Raw genomic sequence first — 24121 nt, 5'->3', positions numbered from 1 at the left:
TAAGGCACTGCATCTCAGTGCAAGAGGCGTCACTACAGTCCCTGGTTCGAATCCAGGCTGAATCACATCTGGCCGTGATTGGAAGCCCCATAGGGTGGCGCACAATTGGCCCAGCGTCGTCCTGGTTTGGTCTTGGTAGGCCGTCATTGTAAATAAGAATTTGTTCTTAACTGACTTGCCTAGTTAAATAAAGTTTAAATTTTAAAAAATTAGGCCGCAATTCAAACTGAGCTGATTGAATTACAGACATCAAGCCAAATCAGGGATGCGCTCAGGGGTACCGAGTACTTGTGTGCGTTTTGGGTGGCATGCTCAGGAATACAGCCAATAAAGAAACGTGCATTTCATGTGCTAAAAATGTTTGGATCGACTTAATCCTGCGAGTCCTCATTTTCCTCTATGAACGCAATATAGACAATATCACATCCATCTCACGTGACATCCATAAGATCGAGGGGAAATGCAACATTTCCCATTGAGTGAGTAACTTAGTGGCCTATATGACAGTACTTAGTAAATACTAACATTATTGTGTGCTTATCCAGGGATATTTAGGTCTCAAGCTGACAGTATGATCTGTTTGTTCTGTCGTTATAGGAGCAGGCTGTCCTGATAGACATTCACCTTTTTTTCTTTAAATTATTGTTTAATCTAGGATGCTCCATTTTTGGCCAGTTGCAATTGAAAGGAGACCTTGTAAAAAAAAAAAAATCCCACTTCTGAAACTGTCTTTGGAATGATTTTTTTGTGCATATTTATTTTTTAATACGCATCTCATAATGCCAGAATTTCAATAACTGAACTCATGGCTGCAGTCTTGGACGTGGACAACATTTTTTTTTTTTTTTTAAATGTGCATTTTATATATATAAAACACAGAATGGGCATCAACATTGTCACATGACCCGAGTGGCTGGATGAGTGAGGTCAAATGACCTGACCTTGATCTCATTGCAGGAGGTCTTCCACCAATTTCCCCTCCAACCGGTCAGAAGTATCCCCTGCAAATGAGCATCACAGCATCGAACCTAAATGGCATCGGCCATATAATTTTTTCTTGTGAAAGATGCTGTTAAGCCTTATGGCATACCACAGCCAGTTGTTATTTTATGTAGGCCTTGGCTCAGAAGACAATTAAGCCCTCTTCTTGTTTGTAAAGTCAAATTAAAATGAATATTATTGTTGAAATGAATTACTCGACTGGTGTAGGTTTTCTCCATCTGTCGTTGTGCAACACTTGCATAACAGGTTAGCTATATTTTCAGCACCAGGTGCTGTTCACCTCCTATTGATTGTGCTGTGGTTGCAGCTTTAAGTTTCAGCACCACAAAATGGTCGTTGCCAGCTTTATTAGTTGACTGTCTCCTGCATTCTCTCCTCATGAATGAAGTTAAAACTTAACTTTTGCATTATTTAGGTAGGGTAACTTCCTTCTTGGGACATTGCATTTGGGGGGTTTTGCATATCGGATATGAGATTTGTATACATTTTTTTTATTTAAAAAATATTAACATTTAATTTGGGGGTCTTTGGGGGAGCCAAATAATATTGTTGGCGTGCCAGATTTGGCCCGCAGGTCGCCAGTTTGGGAACCCTGCTCTACAATGTGTAAATGTTGAATGGCAGCTTATCCAGGGGACCGGAGATGTTCGGAGGACTAGCGGGAGTCCTCTCCCATCTCGGCCTCTCCCGATGGAAACAGCATCTTCCTTAGGATGGGGACGTAGAAGGGGCCGAAAACTGAGCGGTTGAAATGGACTATTCGTCCAAAGGCCATTCCCAGTTCTGCCACCTCAGCACTCAGCAGCCTCAGGGCAGGGGGCATGGACGGACTCTTTTTAGTGGGGCCTCCCTCTAGCATGGCCTGGAGGTAGCCCTGCACTCTTTCTCCTACAACATGTGTGGTATGCAAAAAGAGAGACATCAGCCTGCTGCACTGCCAATCTGACTTACAAGAACCTTTGCAGACACAGAACATATCTTGCTAAACTGTACAATTGTATCGGACTCATAATTTTATCAGTAATGGTTAAATTGACCTCCACATATCACAGGATTAACATGGAACTCATGCAACTAGTTACTCTGGAATGCTGAATTTGGGAGGTCGGTTTGGGTTGCCCCTCACTGGTGGTGACTGACCTATGAGAGTGTGGATGGGGTTGTTGTCCTTGGCCAGGTCTGAGATCTGTCCCATAAGCAAATCTTCACTGTCCTGAGGCAGCGCTGGTCCTTCCTGGGTGATCAGAGCCTCCTTCACCTGCACCAGCACCTGCTCCCTCAGCCCCAGCAACGCCCCCTGCAGGTCAAAGTCCCTGAACGCACCAGAGAGACTGGTGTCAAACATCCATTCAGAACAACTGCAGGATAAGGATTTATTGAACCCTCAATAATACATTTGATTGTACTTTAGATTAGAGCATGAATAGCTTCATGAAATCATGTATAAACATTTTTATTTTAAATGTTTATTAACTTGTTAACTTGAGCTATATTTTGAGCCTGAAGAAGCCAGGGTTTGTTCAAACCAAATCAAATGTATTTATATAGCCCTTCGTACATCAGCTGATATCTCAAAGTGCTGTATAGAAACCCAGCCTTGTTGCAGACATTTGAAGTGTGGCAGCTGGAATCTTTTGTCAACTTACTTTTTTTCTGTTATACATTACCTGTGCTCCGAGAGAGACAGTAACCCCCCCATCTCTTACCTGTTGTGACTGCCCTCCAGCAGGGCAGTGATGGTCTGCTTGAGTTTACCTACAAACCCCTGCAGAGAGAAAACAGCGGCCCCACACTGTGTGCTAGTCAACAGCAGAACTGATGCCTCAAGAACCAGCAGACTCAGCCTCTGCCCCAGTGCATCTATGCGGGCTCTGTCCATCAGAACTGTCTGTAGAGGGAGAGGAGAAATTTGGACATGAGCTACTATAAAATGTTTTCCAGTATATAAGTGGGGTGAGTAGATTGTGTGGGGGTGAAACCACTGGGATTTATTATTATTTAATCTCAATCTATTAATTTATTGGAACAATAGGTTATTCATCCATTCATTGATAATTCCCTGATGTAATTTCCTTGTTGAAAATGGCATCAACCACCTTCTTCCTGAATTGTATTCTCCACTAAACGACTATCAAACAGGTAAGTCGCTCTGGATAAGAGCGTCTGCTAAATACACGACTAAGATCGAGTCGTACTACACCGGCTCTGATGCTCGTCGGATGTGGCTGGGTTCGCAAACCATTTCAGACTACAAAGGGAAGCACAGCCGAGAGCTGCCCAGTGACAAGAGCCTACTAGACGAGCTAAACTACTTCAATGCTCGGTTCGAGGCAAATAACACTGAAACATGCTTGAGAGCACCAGCTGTACCAGAAGACTGTGTGATCACGCTCTCCGCAGCCGATGTGAGTAAGACCTTCAGACATGTCAACATTCACAAGGCAGCAGGGTCAGACAGATTACCAGGACGTGTACTGTGAGTGCTGACCAACTGGCAAGTGTCTTCACTGACATTTTCAGCCTCTCCCTGTCCCAGTCTGTAATACCAACATGTTTTAAGCAGACCACCATAGAGCCTGTGCTCAAGAACACTAAGGTAACCTGCCTAAATGACTACCGACCCGTAGCACTCACGTCTGTAGCCATGAAGTGCTTTGAAAGGCTGGTCATGGCTCACATCAACACCATCATCCCAAAAACCCTAGACCCACTCCAATTTGCATACCGCCCAACAGATCCACAGATGATGCAATCTCCATTGCCCTCCACACTGCCCTTTCCCATCTGGACAAAAGGAACACCTATGTGAGAATGCAATTCATGGACTACAGCTCAGAGTTCAACACCATAGTGCCCTCAAAGCTCATCAATAAGCAGACACTGGGACTAAACACCTCCCTTTGCAACTGGATCCTGGACTTCCTGACGGGCCGCCCCTAGGTGGTAAGGTTTGCTTTATCTTGGCCAGGTCGCAGTTGTAAATGAGAACTTGTTCTCAACTGGCCTGCCTGGTTAAATAAAGGTGAAAAAAAAGAAAATGAAAAGGTAAAAACACATCTGCCACGCTGATCCTCAACACAGGGGCCTCTCAGGGGTGCGTGCTCAGCCCCTCCTGTACTCCCGGTTCACTCATGACTGCACGACCAGGCATGACTTCAACACCATCATTAAATTTGCAGATTACACAACAGTGGTAGGCCTGATCACCAACAACAACAAGACAGCCTACAGGGAGGAGGTCAGATGCCTGGCAGTGAGGTGCCAGGCCAACAACCTCTCCCTCAATGTGATCAAGACAAAGGAGATGATTGTGGACTCCAGGAAAAAGAGGACCGAGCACGCCCCCATTCTCATTGACGGGGCTGCAGTGGAGCAGGTTGAGAGCTTCAAGTTCCTTGGTGTCCACATCAACAAACTAACATGGTCCAAGCACACCAAGACAGTTGTGAAGCGGGCAGGAAAAACCTATTCCCCCTCAAGAGACTGAAAAGATTTGGCATGGGTCCTCAGATCCTCAAAAGGTTCTACAGCTGCACCATCGAGAGCATCCTGACTGGTTGCATCACTGCTTGGTATGGAAACTGCTCAGCCTCCGACCGCAAGGCACTACAGAGGGTAGTACGAACGGCCCAGTACATCACCGGGGCCAAGCTTCCTGCCAGCCAGGACCTCTATACCAGGAGGTGTCAGAGGAAGGCCCTAAAAATTGTCAAAGACTCCAGCCACCCTAATCATAGACTGTTCTCTTTGCTACCACATGGTAAGCGGTACCGGAGCGCCAAGTCTAGGTCCAAGAGGCTTCTAAACAGCTTCTTCCCCAAGCCGTAAGACTCCTGAACATTTTGTCAAATGGCTACCATGACTACTACCCCCCCCCCCCCCCCACTCTCTCTGTTGTCATCTATGCATAGTCACTTTAATTCACTCTACCTATATGTACATACTACCTCAACTAACCGGTTACCCTGCACATTGACTCTGTACCAGCACCCACCTGTAGATATTGTTATTGTTTTACTGCTGCTCTTTATTTACTTGTTACTCTTATCTCTTATTCTTATCCATATTTTTTTGAAACTGCACTGTTGGTTAGGGGCTTGTAAGTAAGCATTTCACTGTAAGGTTTACACCTGTTGTATTCGGTGCATGTGACTAATAAAATTTGATTTGAACTGTCTCCATTCTTGTTATACCACTGGGAAGACAGAACCAATCAGGGTCCTCGTTTGATTACCTCAGGGTAGTTCTGGTCATGGGGGTCCCAGCTCAGCAGTTGCAGGTAAGCCCTGTTCAGGACGGCAGTAGGACTTAATGGACCACATGGCTTGGGAGTCCCAGTGTCAAGGTCAGACTGGGCACTGACCAATGCCTCCTCTCGTGCTGCCACCTGAAGCCAAACGGTGGTCTTGTCCAGGAACTCTTGAGAAGGATGGTTAGAAAAGCAACAAAAACATATAGAAACCATCATTAGACAAACAATATCCATTTTGAAGTTCCTGACATTTATTTGATGGAAAGCGTGAATGTAATTAAAGGGATTATCCAACCGAGTTCAATCAAACAATCAAGCAAATAAATATATTTATAAAGCTTTTTTATATCAGCAGATGTCACAAAGTGCTTATACAGAAACCCAGCCTAAAACCCCAAAGAGCAGACAATGCAGATGTAGAAGCACAAGTTCTTCCATCTGGATGTTAGGAGCATGTCAGTGTAACAGTATAACTTTAGACCGTCCCCTCGCCCATAACCGGGCGCGAACCAGGGACCCTCTGCACACATCAACAACAGTCATCCACAAAGCATCGTTACCCATCGCTCCACAAAAGCCGCAGCCCTTGCAGAGCAAGGGGAACAACTACTTCAAGGTCTCAGAGCAAGTGACGTGACCGATTGAAACGCTATTTAGCGCGCACCACCGCTAACTAAGCTAGCCGTTTCACATCCGTTACATCAGATTTGGTAGAACTGTAGATTTGTGTAGATTTTCTCTTAGAACATTGTCTCACTTACCAGGCTGCTTCTCCAGGACCTCCTGGAACTTGGCCTGCTCGTATTGGACCGCCTGCTGAAGAAGATTAGGTCTGAGGCTCTGTACAGTGAAGTTGACCATGTCTGTCTTCATCAGGCCAAGGACTCTGAAGATCTCCCTGTTAGTAAGGAAAGGAACATATTTCTTAGCATTAACCAAAATTAGGCCTTGGTTCATTACTGGACATGTGTGAACCATACCCAAAGTAACTATGAATGAGTAGTGGAATAGTCTACGAAGGAGCTTCCCAGAGTTTTATTTTTATTTTTAGATTTTGTCTTTCCAAGGGTAATGTCATTACATTTTCATATCTGATATTATGCTACATAATTCCTTCTTTTTTTAACCATAAAATGAGTTAATTGAGCATGTCCCTCACCTGAGGAGCTCTACTGGGTCCGAAAGATCCCGTAGTGTCTTGATCTCTGGGTCCCGTACAGGGGCACACAGGGAGGCCATGGTATTGATGATGTAGCCTGACAATCTTTGCAGGTCCAGGGCCCCGTGATCTGCCTGCTGCTGGATCAGCTCCAGGTCCAGAACCTCCTCCACCTGTGCCTTCAGACGCACGTGGCCAGGCAGGAGCAAGGACAGCACGGTCTGACCACACAGGGGACAGCCACATAGTGGGTCACTTAGCCTTTCTTTGTTTGCTATACTATGCTGAGAAACTGGGGGAAGGAGTGAGCTAGTAAATGTACATGACTATACTCACAGTTTTCACCTCTTGGATCAGAATGACAGCATGGACATAGTCTGGAGGGCTGCATGAAAGCTGCTCACGAAGACAGTCCCAGAAAGCACTGTGAACTATGTCAGATATTCTCCCTTGCAAGCTAAAAAATAAATCATTATTAAAAATCTGTGACTTTAAAGTGACTGAAATTATGATAATACAGTGATTATTGACCATCATTAGACAGAAATGGTGTGTGTTTCATAGCTATTCTTGCCTGTCTTTGGGGGGGCTGTTCTGTCTGAAGCTGAAGTCTCTGTTCATCACTATCTCATGTGCAAGGCTGAGATTGGAAACGCAATTCTCAAACTCAATCATATCTGCGAGAGAGGCTTGTTTGGGAGGGCTCCCTGGAAGATGAAGACAGACACACACACACATACAGACATACAGACAGAGAGTGGAGAGAGATATAAGTTAAATACCTTTATTACACACCGAATACCAACAAAATCACATAATTCAAAATATGAATCCATACCAATAGCTGTTCATGAGGAGTGCCTGTTACCTGTTGGGGAGTCAAGTTTCTGGAGACAGGGCACATCACAGGATGTGTCGCCTCCCGCCTCCTCTATTGGGTTTGCATTCTGCATGCCTGGACCATGAAAATAAAGTAATCATGGTCTCATAATATTATTTGGTCTGTCGATACAGGTAATACATATTCACCATCAACAAAACAGGGTATGAAAAAAAGAGTCCTACTGCATTTTGGTTAGCTTAATGAACTATCAAAGAGAAAACCAAACTCACCAGCAATTGTGCTGAGTCTTCAGACAACGTTTACAAATCAGTGTGAAGTTTCAATTTATATTCACACGATAAAATGTGACTGTGTAGTACATGAATACAGCAGGGAAGCATCTGTCTGCTACAGTTAAAGATCGGCGCTCTGAAGTTTAAAAGCAGACCAAACCATTACGTAAGGTTGGGATATGATTTATGCCTGAAGTTTCCATATGTAGTAGGCATATGCCTACTACAAAATGATATGCTCTAGATATTTGAGATGTAAATATGTTTATAAATTTAACATACCCTTAAAAATAGCCCTTTCGGTTTATGTTCTGGTTTCAAAGTCTATATAATACACAGACAGATGGTTTGCTCCATGGTTGAATCAAAACAGAGGGGCGTGCCCTGCCGCATTTTTCTAGTACAGCCCGGAGATTGTCCTTTCAATGCAACTGCAATGTTTTGAAAAGTAGGAGTGGTACAAAGTTCGCTTTTATGTATAATGCTACGAGTTAATAAACAATAAAGTAAGCGCGTGCAGTTTTAAAGTTCTCTCTAAAGTGAAATAGATGGAAACCGTAAAACAACCGGAAATGTCCTTATTAGTCCGTTTTTTGAATTTGTTACGAAAGCATGTGAACGTACCATGGCAACTTGCTGTGAGTGGCATATGGGCAGTCCGACTAAAACAAAGCAAAGAGGTCATACATTCTTTAGTTGTAAGGAAGGAATCAAGTAATCTCTAGAACTAGTACCCCCCCCACCCCCATACGTTTTTATAAACTTGAGGATCATATACTGCATTTCTAAACAACAACATAAAAATCGTGCCAAATAATTTGTCTGTCACACATCCTATTCAATGGTATACATTATTGAAAGAGGGACTTTGCACTTAAACACGCACTGACGTGATTGAGCACCCACTCGAGCAACTATTCAGTTCCCCAACCTATTCGATTCAAACCCACTTTACATTGACTGAACTATTCTTCAACTGTTGTACAAGCACCACCCTCTAAGCACCACTAGAGGACAGGATACGTGTGACAAAATAATCTAGGTTTACACTTAAACAAAAAGATAAACGCAACATGCAGTGTTGGTCCAATGTTTCATGAGCTGAAATAAAATATCACAGAAAAGTTCCATATGCATAAAAAGCTGATTTCTCAAAATGTGTGTACAAATGTATTTGCATCCCTGTTAGTGAGCATTTCACCTTTGCCAAGATAATCCATTCACTTGACAGGTATTGATTATTATTATTATTATTTTCGTCTTTATTTAACCAGGTAGGCATTTAGCTTTACTTGCATTTAAGATCAAATCAAATCAAATCAAATGTATTTATATAGCCCTTCGTACATCAGCTGATATCTCAAAGTGCTGTACAGAAACCCAGCCTAAAACCCCAAACAGCAAGCAATGCAGGTGTAGAAGCACGGTGGCTAGGAAAAACTCCCTAAAAAGGCCAAAATCTAGGAAGAAACCAAGAGAGGAACCAGGCTATGTGGGGTGGCCAGTCCTCTTCTGGCTGTGCCGGGTGGAGATTATAACAGAACATGGCCAAGATGTTCAAATGTTCATAAATGATCAGCATGGTTGAATAATAATAAGGCAGAACAGTTGAAACTGGAGCAGCAGCACAGTCAGGTGGACTGGTCCTTCTGTAGCTCAGTTGGTAGAGTATGGCGCTTGTAACACCAGGGTAGTGGGTTCGATCCCCGGGACCACGCATACGTAGAATGTATGCACACATGACTGTAAGTCGCTTTGGATAAAAGCGTCTGCTAAATGGCATATATTATTATATTGTCCTGGGGCATGGTCCTAGGGCTCAGGTCCTCCGAGAGAGCGAAAGAGAGGAGAGAATTAGAGAATGCACACTTAGATTCACACAGGACACCGAATAGGACAGGAGAAGTACTCCAGATATAACAAACTGACCCTAGCCCCCCGACACAAACTACTGCAGCATAAATACTGGAGGCTGAGACAGGAGGGGTCAGGAGACACTGTGGACCCATCCGAGGACACCCCCGGGCAGCGACAAACAGGAAGAATATAACCCCACCCACTTTGCCAAAGCACAGCGCCCACACCACTAGAGGGATATCTTCAACCACCAACTTAAGAGCAGTTGGAGGCCACGGAAGGAGAGTTGTATGGCATTGAAGCTCGTCTGGAGGTTAGGTAACACAGTGTCCAAAGAAGGGCCAGAGGTATACAGAATGGTGTTGTCTGCGTAGAGGTGGATCAGAGTATCACCAGCAGCAAGAGTGACATCATTGATATATATGTAACAGTATAATTTTAAACTGTCCCCTCGCCCATACCCAGGCGAGAACCAGGGACCCTCTGCACACATCAACAACAGTCACCCACGAAGCATCGTTACCCATCGCTCCACAAAAGCCGCGGCCCTTGCAGGGCAAGGGGAACTACTACTTCAAGGTCTCAGAGCAAGTGACGTCACCGATTGAAACGCTATTTTAGCGCACACCGCTAACTAAGCTAGCCGTTTCACATCCGTTACACTCACCCCCCCTTTGACCTTCCTCCTTTTTTTCGCAGCAACCAGTAATCCGGGTCAACAGCATTGATGTAACAGAATAACTTTTACGTCCCCTCGCCCATACCCGGGCGCGAACCAGGGACCTTCTGCACACATCGACAACAGTCATCCACGAAGCATCGTTACCCATCGCTCCACAAAAGCCGCGACCAAGGGGAACTACTACTTCAAGGTCTCAGAGCAAGTGACGTAACCGATTGAAACGCTATTTAGCGCACACCGCTAACTAAGCTAGCCGTTTCACATCCGTTACATATACAGAGAAAAGAGTCCGTCCGAGAATTGAACCCTGTGGCACCCCCATAGAGACTGCCAGATGTCCGGACTACAGGCTCTCCGATTTGACAAACTGAACTCTGTCTGAGAAGTAGTTGGTGAGCCAGGCAAGGCAGTCATTTGAGAAACCAAGGCTGTCGATGAATACAGCTGCACAGTATTGTCTCTTATCGATGGCGGTTATGATATCGTTTAGGACCTTGAGCGTGGCTGACGGGAAACCATGACCAGCACGGAAACCAGATTGCATAGCGGAGAAGGTATGGTGGGATTCTAAATGTTTGGTGATCTGTTTGTTAACTTAGAAAGGGTAGGATAGATATAGGTCTGTAGCAGTTTGGGTCTAGAGTGTCTCCCCCTTTGAAGAAGGGGATGACCGCGGCAGCTTTCCAATCTTTGGGGATCTTAGACAATACGAAAGAGAGGTGGAACAGGCTAGTAATAGGAGTTGCAATAATTTCAGCTGATCATTTTAGAAAGAGAGGGTCCAGATTGTCTAGCCCAGCTGATTTGTAGGGGTCCAGATTTCACAGCTCTTTCAGAACATCAGCTATCTGGATTTGGGTGAAGGAGAAATGGGGGAGGCTTGGGCAAGTTGCTGTGGGGGGTGCAGGGCTGTTGACCAGGGTAGGGGTGGCCAGGTGGAAAGCAAGGCCAGCCGTAGAGAAATGCTTCTTGGGTGCAGGGCTGTTGACCAGGGTAGGGGTGGCCAGGTGGAAAGCAAGGCCAGCCGTAGAGAAATGCTTCTTGAAATTCTCAATTATTGTGGATTTAAAACTGAAAATTTGTGCAATTACGTTATCCTATGGACAGTGGCTGTAGATCTCTGCAGTTCATGACAGTGTTTATAATATTTTGAAATATCCAATAAATGTCGTTCCACTTCATGATTGTGTCCCACTTGTTGTTGATTCTTCACAAAAAAATACAGTTTTATATCTTTATGTTTGAAGCCTGAAATGTGGCAAAAGGTCGCAAAGTTCAAGGGGGCCGAATACTTTCGCAAGGCACTGCATGTTCCTGTTTCTACATTTTCTGAATGGGGCATGCTTATTTAAGATTATGAGGAAAGCACTTTTAAAGAATAACCAGGCATCTTCTACTGAAGGAATGAAGTCAATGTCCTTCCAGGATACCCGGGCCAGGTCGATTGGAAAGGCCTACTCGCTGAAGTATTTTAGGGAGCATTTGACAGTAATGAGGGGTGGTCGTTTAACCGCAATCCCATTATGGAAGCAAGCAATGCGGCAGTGATCGCTGAGATCCTGGTTGAAGACAGCAGAGGTGTATTTGGAGGGCAGGATGGTTAGGATGATATCTAAGAGGGTGCCTGTGTTTACAGATTTGGGGTTATACCTGGTAGGTTCATTGATCATTTGTGTGAGATTGAGGGCATCAAGTTTAGATTGTAGGATGACCGGGGGGTTAAGCATGTCCCAGTTTAGGTCACCTAACAGCACAAGCTCGGAAGATAGATGGGGTGGCGATCAATTCACATATGGTGTCCAGGGCACAGCTGGGGGCAGAAAGTGGTCTATAGCAAGCGTCAACGGTGAGAGACTTGTTTCTGGAAAGGTGGATTTTTAAAAGTAGAAGCTCAAATTGTTTGGGAACAGACCTGGATAGTATGACAGAACTCTGCAGGCTATCTCAAATCAAAACATCAACTGATATCTCAAAGTGCTGTACAGAAAACCCCAAACAGCAAGCAGTAGATTGCAACTCTGCCCCCTTTAGCAGTTCTATCTGGTCAGAAAAAGTTAATTTCAGAATGGAAATTTCGGGGTTTTTGGTGGCCTTCCTAAACCAGGATTCAGACACAGCTAGGACATCCGGGTTGGCAGAGTGTGCTAAAGCAGTGAATAAAACAAACATAGGGAGGAGGCTTCTAATGTTAACATGCATGAAACCAAGGCCTTTACAGTTACAGAAGTCAACAACTGAGAGGGCCTGGGGGAATGGGAGTGGAGCAAGGCAATCCAGGGCCTGGATTAACCTCTACATCACCAGAGGAGGAGTAGGATAAGGGTACGGCTAAGGGCTATAAAGAACTGGTCGTCTAATACGTTCGGAACAGAGTGTAAAATGAGCAGGTTTCTGGGAGCGGTAGAATCGATTGAATGCATAATGTACAGACAAAGGTATGGATGTGAACACAGTTGAGGTAAACCTAGGCATTGAGTGACGATGAGATAGGTATTGTCTCTACAGACATTAATTAAACCGGTGGAGGTCACCTTGTGTGGGAGGTGGGACAAGAGGGTTAGCTGAGGAATATAGAGCAGGGCTGGAGGCTCTACAGTGAAATAAGACAATCACTAACCAAAACAGGTATGGCATATCAAGAATCTGATTAAACAGCATGATCATTAAACAGGTGGACCTTGTGCTAGGGACAATAAAAGGCCACATGATGACTGCAGGAATGTCCACCAGAGCTGTTGCCAGAGAATTGAACATTAATTTCTTTAACATAAGCAAACTCCTTTTAGATTATTTGGCAGTAAGCCCAACCGGCCTCACACGTGCAGACCAGGTGTATGGCATCGTGTGGGCAAGCGGTTTGCTCTCAACAGTGCCCAATGGTGGTGGTGGGGTTATGGTATGGGCAGGAGCCATAAACGAGAGAACAGTTCCTGTCAATATTCAGTAACTTCGTACAGCCATTGAAGAGAAGTGGGACAAAATTCCACAGGCCACAATAAACAGCTTGATCAACTCTATGCGAAGGAGATGTCACGCTGCATGAGGCAAATGGCAGTCACACCAGATACTGACTTGTTTTCTGATCCACTCACCTATCTTTAAATTAGTTAAGATACAGGAAGGAAGAAGGATCTTTCAGAGTTCTGTTAAGAACTGCAAATAATAAAGGATCTTGCTACTGTACTGAACTTGCCATAATATCAAACTCTAGAACATAGCTTTTTACACAAAAAGACAAATAACTTGTTTCAGATTATTTATCATTAAAAAATGTTGCATAACAAAATCATTTATTTGTTAAATACAGGCATTTGACAGAGTATTCTCAAACAAAACATTAAAAACAATCGACCATTCATTACATGACAACAAGCACAAGTAAACAAGATTTTTATAAAAACACTAAAAAAAGACACTTCCCTCAAGGTATGATATTTACATGTTTGCATATTTCTAAATACTTGATTTTCATAACAATTATGGATAACTTAAAAGCAAAAATACAGGCAGCTTTAGACTCATACAGACCTTAAGTCTTTCTCAGGAGCAAAATAGCCCAACAACTCAAAACAAACCTAACTTATTAATTTCAGACCCAATCAAGTCATTTTGGTTGTATTAATTAAAACTAAAGAGAACAGAAACAATAATTTGATGTGCTAGTGGAGTAAGAGGTCTTAGTGGTTCCTAGTGGTCTTTTCACCACTAGGGTAGGGTCAACACATACTGTCATAGAAGATCACTGAAATCTGACCCAGTAATAAATAAGGTATGGCATGATGTCTTGGTAAATCACATTTTGAAAAAAGGTTGTGTCTTCTAAACCAGTACAATGTACAGGGAAATAACAATTTTGTACATGAAACCAAAATCAATATCACAAACCAAAATCAATGTTTCAAAGCATAGCGTAAACTGCTCTGAGCAAAGTCAAAGGCCATGCAGTGTATGTATGTGTATAGTTGGTGATCATTACAAAATAGAGCTTAGCATCTGTTGGATAAGACTCAGACTGGCGACGGCTTTCATTTGTCCCGGGACACACAAAGTACATGTAAGGCTGTCAATAACATCAGATCAGCACCAAAAGAAACATACTACATATGCAGTCAATGATAATTCAATTCACAATTATATCTCAGCAGGAAGTATTTCAGATATACCCACATTTCTCTTTTCAAACAGACTCAAATGTATCCTTGCAGTGCTTTTAGCACTATTAGTGCCATTATTCTAAGGCAGTCAGTCCATTAAATTTACTGTAAACTGTTCTTTTTGACAGCCAAAGGGATGATCAGTTGTCTGTTTGCAGGCCATGGCTAAACGTACCGTGAAGTAGCCAATCCAAAGGTGGGATGAAAGATGGTAGTGCAGAGGTCAGGTAGTCATCAGTGCGATGGTGACATGTTTTGTCTTGTCCCAGAGTGTGACTCCTTCCCACCAAACACAGACATACGCACACCATACACAGACATACGCACACCATACACAGACATACGCACACCATACACAGACATACGCACACCATACACAGACATACAACAAACCAGCACTATATCGACCCATCATGGCTAAGAGTCTTTGAGCATGTTGATGTGTGCGTAGATCTTAAGTGCAGGTCCCAGTTTAATATTCATGGCACTCATAAGGTGGTCCTCTTTCAGTAGGAGCATGGCCTGTCCATCTATCTCCTGCGAGCGGAACTCATCTGCTATCTCATGGCAGCCTAGGAAGAAAAAGCCACAGTGAACCAGTTAAATAATGCTGCTACTCTGTGTTATCTATGCAATCACTTTAATAACTCTACCTACATGCACATATTACCTCAAACTGGTGCCCCCGCACATTGACTCTGTACCGGTACACCTCCGGTATAGAGTCTCGTTATTGTTATTTTATATTGCTCTTTAATTACTTGTTACTTTAATTTCTTATTCATATTTTTTAAAACTGCATTGTTGGTTAGTGAAATGCTTATTTACAAGCCCCTGAGGTCTACACCTGTTGTATTTGGCGCATGTGACTAATAATTTGACTATCTAATTTCAAAGACAATTAATGAGCACTGTCTACATTTAAACAATCCACAGATGAATGAATAAACTTTTTTCATCCCCAGGGGGGAAATAAACATACTATCACTACTACAACATACCTTCAGAAGAATGTAGTTATGGTGTAGGCCTAACAAAATGCACAAATATACACTGCTCAAAAAAATAGAGGGAACACTAAACACATCCTATATCTGAATGAATGAAATATTCTTATTAAATACTTTTTTCTTTACATAGTTGAATATGCTGACAACAAAATCACAAAAATTATCAATGGAAATCAAATTTATCAACCCATGGAGGTCTGGATTTGGAGTCACTCTCAAAATTTAAATGGAAAATCACACTACAGGCTGATCCAACTTTGATGTAATGTCCTTAAAACAAGTCAAAATGAGGCTCAGTAGTGTGTATGACATGACCTCCCTACAACGCCCGGGCATGCTCCTGATGAGGTGAAGTCCTGGACTCCTGGACAGTCTTTTTGTGCTACGTTGGTGGATGGAGCGAGACATGATGTCCCAGATGTGCTCAATTGGATTCAGGTATGGGGAACGGGCGGGCCAGTCCATAGCATCAATGCCTTCCTCTTGCAGGAACTGCTGACACACTCCAGCCACATGAGGTCTAGCATTGTCTTGCATTAGGAGGAACCCAGGGCCAACCGCACCAGCATATGGTCTCACAAGGTGTCTGAGGATCTCATCTCGGTACCTAATGGCAGTCAGGCTACCTCTGGCGAGCACATGGAGGGTGGGCGGCCCCCCAAAGAAATGCCACCCCACACCATGACTGACCAACCGCCAAACCGGTCATGCTGGAGGATGTTGCAGGCAGCAGAACGTTCTCCACAGTGTCTCCAGACTCTATCACGTCTGTCACATGTGCTCAGTGTGAACCTGCTTTCATCTGTGAAGAGCACAGGGCGCCAGTGGCGAATTTGCCAATCTTGGTGTTCTCTGGCAAATGCCAAATGTCCTGCACGGTGTTGGGCTATAAGCACAACCCCCAACCACCTGCTGGAGGTCATTTTGCAGTGCTCTGGCAGTGTTCCTCCTGCTCCTCCTTGCACAAAGGCAGAGGTAGCGATCCTGCTGCTGGGTTGTTGCCCTCCTCCACATCCCTTGATGTACTGGCCTATCTCCTGGTAGCGCCTCCATGCTCTGGACACTACGCTGACAGACACAGCAAACCTTCTTGCCACAGCTCGCATTGACGTGCCCTCCTGGATGAGCTGTACTACCTGAGCCACTTGTGTGGGTTGTAGACTCAGTCTCATGCCATCACTAGAGTGAAAGCACCGCCAGCATTCAAAAGTGACCAAAACATCAGCCAGGAAGCATAGGAACTGAGAAGTCGTCTGTGGTCACCACCTGCAGAACCACTCCTTTATTGGGGGTGTCTTGCTAATTGCCTATCATTCCCACCTGTTGTCTATTCGATTTGCACAACAGCATGTGAAATTTATTGTCCATCAGTGTTGCTTCCTAAGTGGACAGCTTGATTTCACAGAAGTGTGATTGACTTGGAGTTACATTGCGTTATTTAAGTGTTCCCTTTATTTTTTTGAGCAGTGTATATACACACACTTTTGTGTGTGTGGGTGTATATGTAGACACCCCTTCAAATTAGTGGATTCGGCTATTTCAGCCACACCCATTTCTGACAGGTGTATAACATCGAGTACACAGCCATGCAATCTCCATAGAACACTGGTTCTCAACCCCGGCCCTGTGGACCCAAAGGGCTGCACATTTTGGTTCAGGCATTTTTGTTTTTCTACACAGCTGATTCAAATGATAGTCATCAAAGTCAGCTTTTGATGAGTCTTGAGTCAGGTGTGTAGTGCTAGGGCAAAAACCAAAATGTGCACCCCTTTGGATCCCAAGGACCAGGATTGAGAACCACTGCCATAGACAAAATTGGCCTTACTGAAGAGATCAATGACTTGCAACGTGGCACAGTTATAGGATGCCACCTTTCCAACAAGTCAGTTTATCACATTTCTGCCCTGATAGAGCCGCATCGGTCAACTGTAAGTGTTGATATTGTAAAGTAGAAACGTCTTTAAGCAACGATGGCTACCACAAAGTGGTAAGCCACATAAGCTCACAGAACGTAGCAACACTCACTACAGAGTTTCAAACTGCCTCAAAGCAACATCAGCAGAAGAATTGTTCATCTGGAGTTTCATAAAATGGGTTTCCATGGCCGAGCAACCGCACACAAGACACAAATTAGCAGCACACAAGCCTAAGATCACCATGCGCAATGCCAAGCGTCGGCTGGAGTAGTGTAACGCTCGCAACCACTGGACTGGAGCAGTGGAAACACATACTATGGAGTGAAGAATCATGCTTCACCATTTGGGTTAGGCGGATGCCAGGAGAATGTTACCTGCCCCAATGCATAGTGCCAACTGTAAAGTTTGGTGGAGGAGGAGTAATGGTTTAGGGCCGTTTTTTTCATAATTCTGGCTAGGCCCCTTTTTTCCAGTGAAGTGAAATAAACGCTACAGCATACAATGACAATCTAGATGATTCTGTGCTTCAACAGTTCGGGGAATGCCCTTTCCTGTTTCAGCATGACAATGAATCCGTGCACAAAGCAAGGTCCATACAGAAATGGTTGGTCGAGATAGGTGTGGAAGAACTTGACTGGCCTGCACAGAGCCCTGACCTCAACCCCATCGAACACCTTTGGGATGAATTGGAAAGCTGAATGCAAGCCAAGCCTAATTGCCCAACATCAGTCCCCAACCTCATTAATGCTCGTGGCTCACTAGTCCTCGAAGCAATGTTCCAATATCTAGTGTAAATCCTTCCCAGAAGAGTGGAGTCTATTATAGCATCAAAGGGGGAGTCTGTGTGTGTGTGTGTGTGGGGGGGGGGTCCAACTCCATATTAATGCCCATGATTTTAGAATGATGTTCAACGAGCAGGTGTCCAAATACTTTTGGTCATGTAGTGTTTGTATGAGACTGACCTGGAAGGGAGTGGATAAACTCGTAGACTTCTTCTACATTCCACTTGGTGGAGTCGTTGGGCAGGAAGTGCTGAGTGAGGAGTGGCAGCTCTCTGCCTCGGGGGGCCTCTTGGTCTGAGCCTCTCCCTGCCTGGTGTGACGCCTGGGGTGCTGTGGGACCTGAGCTGGCTCCTGACAGGGGTGACGGAGGCTCCTCATAGCTGGACATGTCTGAGCAGGGGCTGGACTCCTCCTGGCTGGGTTGGGAGGGGAGCGGGGAGGACACTGAACCTCCCTGAGTCTGCTGAGGTGTAGGGGAAAGCTTCTGTAACATAAAACCCATGAGTCAGCCCTGGTGTAACTGAGGGGAGCATGTTAATTCACAGGAAAGCCGTCCTGTCAGTGGAGAAGTAGGAGAGGATCCTACCTGCTTCTTAGGTTCGACACTCTGGCGGCAGCTGTTGTGTGACCTTCTGCGCCAGCGGTTGGATGCCTTGCTCCTCTCTGGACGGAAGAGGCCTATCCGCTTAGTGCACCCAACATTATACCTATTCCACCACAACAACGATAATAGCTGTTATGGCCACTACCTTCCCAAGACAACACTACTGAGAAGCTCTGACCCTGAGGCATATAACCCAGTCAAAGCATAGAAAATGGCCCATCAAATGTGACTTACCTTTTCGCACACACCATGGAACAGAACCGTTTTGACCCCTTGAATTTGTAGGCAAAGTCCACCCAGCCACAGAATTCACATCTCAGTTTGGGGGCATCTGAATCCTCTTGGTCTTTTAATTCAGTGTGCAAATCAAAATAGTCAAACAACATCTCTTACAGCTGAATTGTTAGTATTTAGAAAGTCCATTATGGGGTTTATAGTCAAATAACATGCCTTTAAATCACTCCAGCCATGCTCTCCCTTACCTTGAGGGGTCAGCTCCTCTGTCTCAGAGTCTGTGGTGTTGGTGGGGTTACTAACAGGGGTCTTGTCTGGGTCAGAGGAGAGCTGCTCATGCAGCTTCTTTGGGCTGTCCATCATTACAGGCAACCGCTCAATCTGGTTAAGACAGAGGGTGACACATGAATGCTACTCTTTCCAAGCTATGACAGTAATACTACAATGGCAAACTTACCATGCAGTGTCCATAAGCTATAATAAAGCCTGAGAAAAGACTTGTGCAGCAAACATCCACTAGGATGCCATCTTTAATCGATAAGTAAAACAGGCACCAACAGAGTCACTTAAGTGTGTGTATCAACATTTTGCTCAGAATGATAACACTGGGAAGATGGTCTTAACATTTGTGCGCCTTCTTTCACAGACATCTCTGTATACACTGCTTTGGAACTACAGTAGGCTACTAGAATGCATTACTAAGTTAACCAATAGAAAGGCATTGCCCTTTATTATTGCTTAGCACGGTAAGTGCAGTTGTATGGTTTGTTTTTATTGCCAATAGGGAAATGCCCCTGTGGGAATGCACTCGAAATGGTGACATGTTGCTTACTGGTAGCTGCTAAGGAGTACCATGGGAGAGGGCACTTACAGGGAAGGGTTCAGCACCCTCCTGGATGACAAAGCCCTCAATGACGTGGGTGAGGACCTGGGGCTTGACGATGGCCTGGGGTGGCTTGTTCTCTCCATTCTGGGGGATGCTGCCGGTCACAGTGGGTGCCTCGTTCTCATTTCCTGATGTCATGGCTGGGGGTGGTGCCTCAGGTGCAGCATTCAACCTCTTGGTAGTAGGGACTCCTGCCAATGACAAAACAAAGCAGTAGTTAACACATTGCATAATTTTCAATTATGTGGCCAAAATGTGTACACAATTTTTATAGTAGATTAATTTGATTAATTTCACTTTAATTAGGCTAAAATATTTATTCAGAGTATGTAGTTAACGTTCTCTGCTGTACAGTCGTTTAAGTACTCAAGCAAATTAGCATCATATACTGTATCTATCATCCACCTGCCAAATCATGTGCAAAGGGGTCCACTTCGAATATCAAGCGTTTGTAATGCCACTCACTAGACGCGTATTATAGTTACTAATGTACATTGATCACGAAATCAAAATAAAGAGAAAACAAACGGCTGTCAAAAGTAATTCGAGTCCAAAGCATCGCTCATTTTTGACGGGTCGACTACTAGTTTGCAATTTTCAAAGCAAAAACACGTATGGCTACGGTAAACGAGTAACGTTAGTAGTTAGCTATGAATGAAAACAGCAGACGATTCGGTAGCTACTTGCAACAATGATAAACATTTGCAAAGTACTGCAAAATTTGAACTGTCCCATATCAAAAGTGAAATAACAAGAACTCGCTCACCAAACGTATTCCTGCCCGATTCACTTGAGCTTTTATCCGATTCAATACAAAAACGCGCTGTCGCCTGCCTCTCTCTCATTGAAAGCGAGAATCCAGTCAACTGTACAAAGCAGGCAAGACAGAGCGGAGACGCTCGCTCGACCCAGCCCTGCTCGAATGGTGAGGCAGGCAGAGCTGAAGAATGAAATACTTGAATAAGGTACCGCCCTTTTTTTCTCTCTCCATAGACAGGTACTCTGCTCATATATACTCAGCAAAAAAAAAGAAACGACCCTTTTTCAGGACCCTGTCTTTCAGAGATAATTTGTAAAAATCCAAATAACTTCACAGATCTTAACTGTAAAGGGGTTAAACACGGTTTCCCTTGCTTGTTCAATGAACCATAAACAATTAATGAACATGCACCTGTGGAATGGTCCTTAAGACACTAACATAGGAAATTAAGGTCACAGTTATAAAAACTTAGTACACTGAAGAGGCCTTTCTACTGATTCAAAAAAATAACACAAAAAGAAAGATGCCCAGGGTCCCTGCTCATCTGTGTGAAGGTTGCTTAGGCATCCTGCAAGGATGCTTAAGGACTGCAGATGTGGCCAGGGCAATACATTTCAATGTCTGTACTGTGAAACGCCTAAGACAGCGCTACAGGGAGACAGGACGGACAGCTGATCGTCCTCGTAGTGGCAGACCACGTGTAACAACACCTGCACAGGATCGGTACATCACACCTGCGGGACAGGTACAGAATGGCAACAACAACTGCCCGAGTTAAACCAGGAACGCACAATCCCTCCATCAGTGCTCAGACTGTCCACAATAGGTCGAGAGAGGCTGAACTGAGGGCTTGTAGGCCTGTTGTAAGGCAGGTCCTCACTAGACATCACTGGCAACAACGTTGCCTATGGGCACAAACCCAGCGTCACTGGACCACACAGGACTGGCAAAAAGTGCTCTTCACTGACGAGTCGCGGTTTTGTCTCACCAGGCGTGATGGTCGGATTCGCGTTTATTGTCGAAGAAATGAGCGTTACACCGAGGCCTGTACTCTGGAGCGGGATCGGTGGTGGAGGGTCCGTCATGGTCTGGGGCGGTGTGTCACAGCATCATTGGACTGAGCTTGTTGTCATTGCAGGCAATGTCAACGCAGTACGTTACAGGGAAGACATCCACTTCCCACTTGTGGTTTCCTTCCTGCAGGCTCATCCTGACATGACCCTCCAGCATGACAATGCCACCAGCCATACTGCTCGTTCTGTGTTTAATTTCCTGCAAGACAGGAATGTCAGTGTTCCACCATGGCCAGCGAAGAGCCCGGATCTCAATCCCATTGAGCATGTCTGGGACCTGTTGGATCGGAGGGTGAGGACTGGGGTCATTCACCCCCAGAAATTTCTGGGAACTTGCAGGAGCCTTGGTGGAAGAGTGGGGTAACATCTCACAGCAAGAACTGGGAAATCTGGTGCAGTCCATGAGGAGGAGATGCACTGCAGTACTTAATGTCGCTGGTGGCCACACCAGATACTAACTGTTACTTTTGATTTTGACCCCCTCTTTGTTCAGGGACACATTATTCCATTTCTGTTAGTCACATGTCTGTGGAACTTGTTCAGTATATGTCTCAGTTGTTGAATTTGGTTATGTTCATACAAATATTTACACGTGTTAAGTTTGCTGAAAATAAACGCAGTTGACAGTGAGAGGATGTTTCTTTTTTTATTTTCTTGAGTTTACTATTCAATTTCCACACATTAAAATAAAAACACTTCACTTATGTTGACATATACATTTCTGGTTCTTCTCACATCTATATTAGCCCTGAAAATTCACAGGTCTCAAATCTATCTGAATAACTACTGGCATACAGGAACCACTTTATACAAATGTAGGTCCTGTGGCCCAATGTTGCAGACAATTCTTGCAAACCATTTCTCTTTATATGGCAACATACTATACTGCACATTTCTTGGTATGTCTGTCGAAAGATGCACAATAAATACCATGGACTCCATTAAAACCAGGATCAGTTGGCTATTCTGTAACTTTGGGATATGTTCAACCACTCAGCAGGCTCTGAATGTGTTGCAATCTGTTCCAAGCAGACAACCAGTGGTCTTGCAGGCCTACTGCTCTATTTTTAGACATCAAAGATAACTGTATGTTTACTTTCAACAAGTGGAGCACCTCAACTATGCATTCACACCCAAGCATAAAAAAGGAGCCTTGTGAGTTTACATTTTTCATTTTTACAAGAAAAGTAGCAATAAAAATGAAAGCTCTTAATATAATCTGTATGTTCAGCAATTTGAATGGGCCTTAGTGTGCGAGTGTAAAACTCCCATCATAAAACACAGATTATTTTCCATTTGAGTGAAAGATAGATGGATAGATACACACATTTTCCTGACCACGATAATTTGACACATCTATCATTTAACTTTCCTTGACTGGAACACTGTTCACTTCTCCTCAATGGTCCCATTGGGGATAATCAGACAAAATTCTTCACCCTGACTCAAAACGACGAGCACAGTTTACAATAAATAATAAGACAACAGATCTGCCTCCACACCTGGAGAGCAATACATAGCAGAGTGACTGATCTTTGGTCTGGTTCTCCAAGGTTGTAATTGGTTGCAAATATGATATGACAACAATAGACCCCTAGTTACAGTCCTGCCACTAGGCAACATAACTAAGAAAGTGGGTGATAAAAACTTGTTAACTTATTAAAACCAAAAGTCCTGTTACCTTGTGGTTGGCTGATGGGCATAACTGGGTCAGTCTTGGGCTGCTCTGCTGGCTTGGTGGCTTGTGGTGGAGACGGGGCAGAGGGGGTAAATGGGGTGGGCTGCTGCTCTACACTGGGAGTTGGGCAGAGCTCCCTGACCACCAATGACTTTGGCTTCTCCTGTCCTTTACTGTCCTGGACCAATCGGGAAGCCTGGGAGCCCGTAATAGAATAGAGAGAGAAGGGAGAAAGAGTTTAGTGAAACAGAATATTTGACTATTGATTAGAAATGACTGATATACAGTATTTTGTTTACTGATTCATTATATATTGTGAGAGAGTGATTCTCTTCCATTTCCATACTTCTTGTTGTTACTGCTGTGTACTCACCTGTGAGAGCGCTGGTTGTATCTGGAGGTTGATGGCTGTGAGTTGCACTGGCTGGGCTTTGGTCTGGCTCAGGCTGGAGTGGAGAGCATGTGGGCTGATGGTGGAGTGGAAGATGGTTGCCTGCTGGCTGGGTGTAGAGGGCTGGTGGAGAGAGGCAGGCTTGGGCAGCACAGGGACAGGGCCTGCCTGGCTGGGGGACCGGGGGATCAGGGGGGGAGTCTGCAGGTGGGGTTGGATGGAGGCAGTCTGCAGTAGCTGTCCCTGGGTCCTCTGGGAAGCATGGGTCTGCTGGATCACAAACTGCTGTTGCTTATGCTGCTGGACCAGGGAGTGGGAAGGGTGTATCTGGGTGTATGCTGGAACAGAAATCGAGAAATAGGATACATAAAAAATCTGACAGTTAAGTCTGTACACAAAAGGAAAATGGACTCTACCTAACTCAAAAAACAATTGAAGAGTGGAATAATGTTTTGTTTCTTTACTCTCCTTTGCCAGTAGTACACCTACTGTTGGCAAAATGTAACATCAAAGAGCACAAGACAGACTTGCCCTAAACCGTTGTCAAGGTTTTGACCAGACATTA

General features: G+C 44.5%; 2 protein-coding genes across 6 annotated transcripts in view; both read right to left on the bottom strand.

Moving 5' to 3' along the window:
* Positions 1–645: 645 nt before the first annotated feature.
* LOC124002527 (T-complex protein 11-like protein 2) lies at positions 646–7685 on the bottom strand. Its single transcript, XM_046309980.1, has 10 exons — positions 7527–7685; positions 7282–7368; positions 6988–7120; positions 6750–6870; positions 6414–6634; positions 6016–6152; positions 5237–5421; positions 2709–2890; positions 2143–2315; positions 646–1890 (listed from the first exon to the last, which is right to left on the bottom strand). The coding sequence occupies exons 2-10, from the start codon at positions 7364–7366 to the stop codon at positions 1658–1660; spliced, it is 1470 nt and encodes a 489-aa protein (XP_046165936.1). The 5' UTR covers positions 7367–7368; positions 7527–7685; the 3' UTR covers positions 646–1657.
* A 5626-nt stretch (positions 7686–13311) lies between these two features.
* Positions 13312–24121, bottom strand: part of LOC124002526 (polyhomeotic-like protein 2) — a 37130-nt gene continuing 26320 nt past the window's right edge. For all 5 annotated transcript variants that reach the window (XM_046309974.1, XM_046309979.1, XM_046309976.1 and 2 more), the window contains exons 8-15: positions 23539–23894; positions 23169–23361; positions 19640–19845; positions 19017–19149; positions 18769–18880; positions 18517–18637; positions 18111–18414; positions 13312–14794 (exon numbers count right to left, since the gene is read on the bottom strand). In XM_046309974.1, coding sequence (XP_046165930.1) covers positions 14640–14794; positions 18111–18414; positions 18517–18637; positions 18769–18880; positions 19017–19149; positions 19640–19845; positions 23169–23361; positions 23539–23894 — 1580 coding nt within the window. In that variant the 3' untranslated portion in view covers positions 13312–14639. The remainder of the gene's footprint in view (positions 14795–18110; positions 18415–18516; positions 18638–18768; positions 18881–19016; positions 19150–19639; positions 19846–23168; positions 23362–23538; positions 23895–24121) is intronic.

Source organism: Oncorhynchus gorbuscha, linkage group LG18, assembly GCF_021184085.1.
Source record: "Oncorhynchus gorbuscha isolate QuinsamMale2020 ecotype Even-year linkage group LG18, OgorEven_v1.0, whole genome shotgun sequence".
Lineage (NCBI taxonomy): Eukaryota > Metazoa > Chordata > Actinopteri > Salmoniformes > Salmonidae > Oncorhynchus > Oncorhynchus gorbuscha.
Note: the sequence above shows the minus strand (reverse complement) of the source record. Positions and strands in the feature narration are given on the sequence as shown.